The 1,850-nt window shown below is 44.3% G+C and overlaps 1 protein-coding gene across 1 annotated transcript in view; it reads right to left on the bottom strand.

The window, feature by feature from the left end:
• LOC102868570 (DNA-directed RNA polymerase II subunit GRINL1A-like) overlaps positions 1 to 1,582 on the bottom strand; it is an 11,981-nt gene extending 10,399 nt beyond the window's left edge. Inside the window, exon 1 of the mRNA XM_006894530.1 lies at positions 1,470 to 1,582. Coding sequence (XP_006894592.1) covers positions 1,470 to 1,582 — 113 coding nt within the window. The remainder of the gene's footprint in view (positions 1 to 1,469) is intronic.
• Between the last annotated feature and the right edge of the window lie 268 nt (positions 1,583 to 1,850).

Here is a 1,850-nt window from a genome sequence, read left to right on the forward strand (position 1 = left end):
GGATGGACAGCACAGGAGGGGAAGGCCCTCTATGAGGTGGACTGATTCAGTGACTGGGATAATTGGGATGGGTGTATCAGAGACAGTGCGACTGGCACAGGAGAGAGTTTAGGGCTGTTGTACATAGAGTCGCTATGAGTCGCATGTGACTCGATGGCACATTAACAACAACATATCGGTAAGTGTGATAGGAGACAATACCATTGCTCTAAAGAGAATGGAATGTGTGTTTATATATGCTTGTTCTTTTAGAGATTTCTATGTTGTAATTTCTAATAATAAATATTGACAGATATAAGCAAAACTGCTTATACACACAAAAACAAACTGATTCTGGTTCCTTGATAATTTTTCAAGGGTGTAAAAGTATCCTGAGATCAAAACCCTTAAAGAGAATTTGCTGCTAGAGATTAAAAATTCAATTTCAAAGCCAGAACACCTAAACAATTCTTTTTCATCTTTAATGCAGAACAAGTCCCTTTTTAGATTCCTTTAGTTATGCAATAAAGGGAGAAAACTCTTAAGCTCTCTATTCTTTCTGAAACATTCTAGTGTTAACTATTAGCATCTCTCTGCAGCTAAGATTCCTATATTTTTCTAGTCTTCTCAGACTATTCCCTAAGATTCACAACCATTCTCCTGCTTTTAGCCAGACATAATTAAGTTGAATTAATTACAGGAAGCACTGTTGGACTATTGGCAAGAAGCTGTGCTGCAATCTCCAAGACATAGAGTTCGACTACACCAGACATTCATTGGGAGACGGATGGGCAATCTCCTCCCACGTGATTAAAGGCATCTGAAAACCCACCTGAGGGCCAGCTATTGGTCAGTTCCGGCTCGATGGTACCACAACAACAATTAACTTGAAGTCTAACCACCATCCTCTAAACTGGGCAAAAATCAGCACTGGGCTTATTCCTTCCTCAATTTCCCAAGTTATGTTAATGGTTCTTTAAGCAGGCTTAACACTTTGGTTATCTTTGCCAACTACATGTTTATGTTACTCCAGGCAACTGCCTAGTCCATTTTCTTACAGCCTCTGTCTGGGAACCTAGCTAAAAATATCACCATAATGCTTTCTATCTCATATTACTTCAAACCATTTTATTCTTAAACTCTTAAAAACACTTTTATTCTATCAATCTCTTAAAAAATTCTTAAATCAGCTGGATTGAGTGAGAGTCAAACATTCCCAGACTATTACAGCTACTCTTTATAGCAAAACAGTAGCTGGTAAACAAAATCAACTAAGCTCATGAATAGCGAGATCACACCAGCGAATGCCCTGCACGACTCGCAGGCAGTGCAACTGCGGGCCTTTTCGCTCGCCTGCCTGACAGCAATAAATCTGACTCGGGCAAGGTCACCTTCTACAGAAGGAAACGGAGGAAGGGAGAGAAGGGGAGAGCCTCCCGGGAGGTCAAACAGAGGGATCCCAAAGTGGATTCTGTGGGACCCTGGCTTACTCGTTGCGCAAAAGTCTCTCCTGGCGCTTCAACATTTCCCGCAGCTCCGTCAAACTCCGCTGCCCCAAGTTCTCCAGAGTTTGGGGCTCGAAGCCTCGGGGCAACGAGGACATCCTGCTGGGGCTGAGGCTGGCGAGCTGGCGGGAACCCAGAATCCTCGGCAGCCCCCGCCACGAGCGCTGGAGCCGCAGGCGGCGGCAACTCAGAACCACGATCGGGGGCCGCCATTTTCCCGGAAGAGTAGGTCCTTTAGTCGAATCGAGCTTTATTGGAACACCGGAAACAAACACAAACCTGAAGAAGGGGCTGCTGGGAAATGTGAGAAGCAGCGGGAGTCCAGAGGGGTGTACCTTCTCCATTCATTTATTCTTGATGCTTTTA

This window comes from Elephantulus edwardii, unplaced genomic scaffold (assembly GCF_000299155.1).
Source record: "Elephantulus edwardii isolate Elephantulus edwardi_28Jun2011 unplaced genomic scaffold, EleEdw1.0 scaffold00145, whole genome shotgun sequence".
In the NCBI taxonomy this organism is placed as follows: domain Eukaryota; kingdom Metazoa; phylum Chordata; class Mammalia; order Macroscelidea; family Macroscelididae; genus Elephantulus; species Elephantulus edwardii.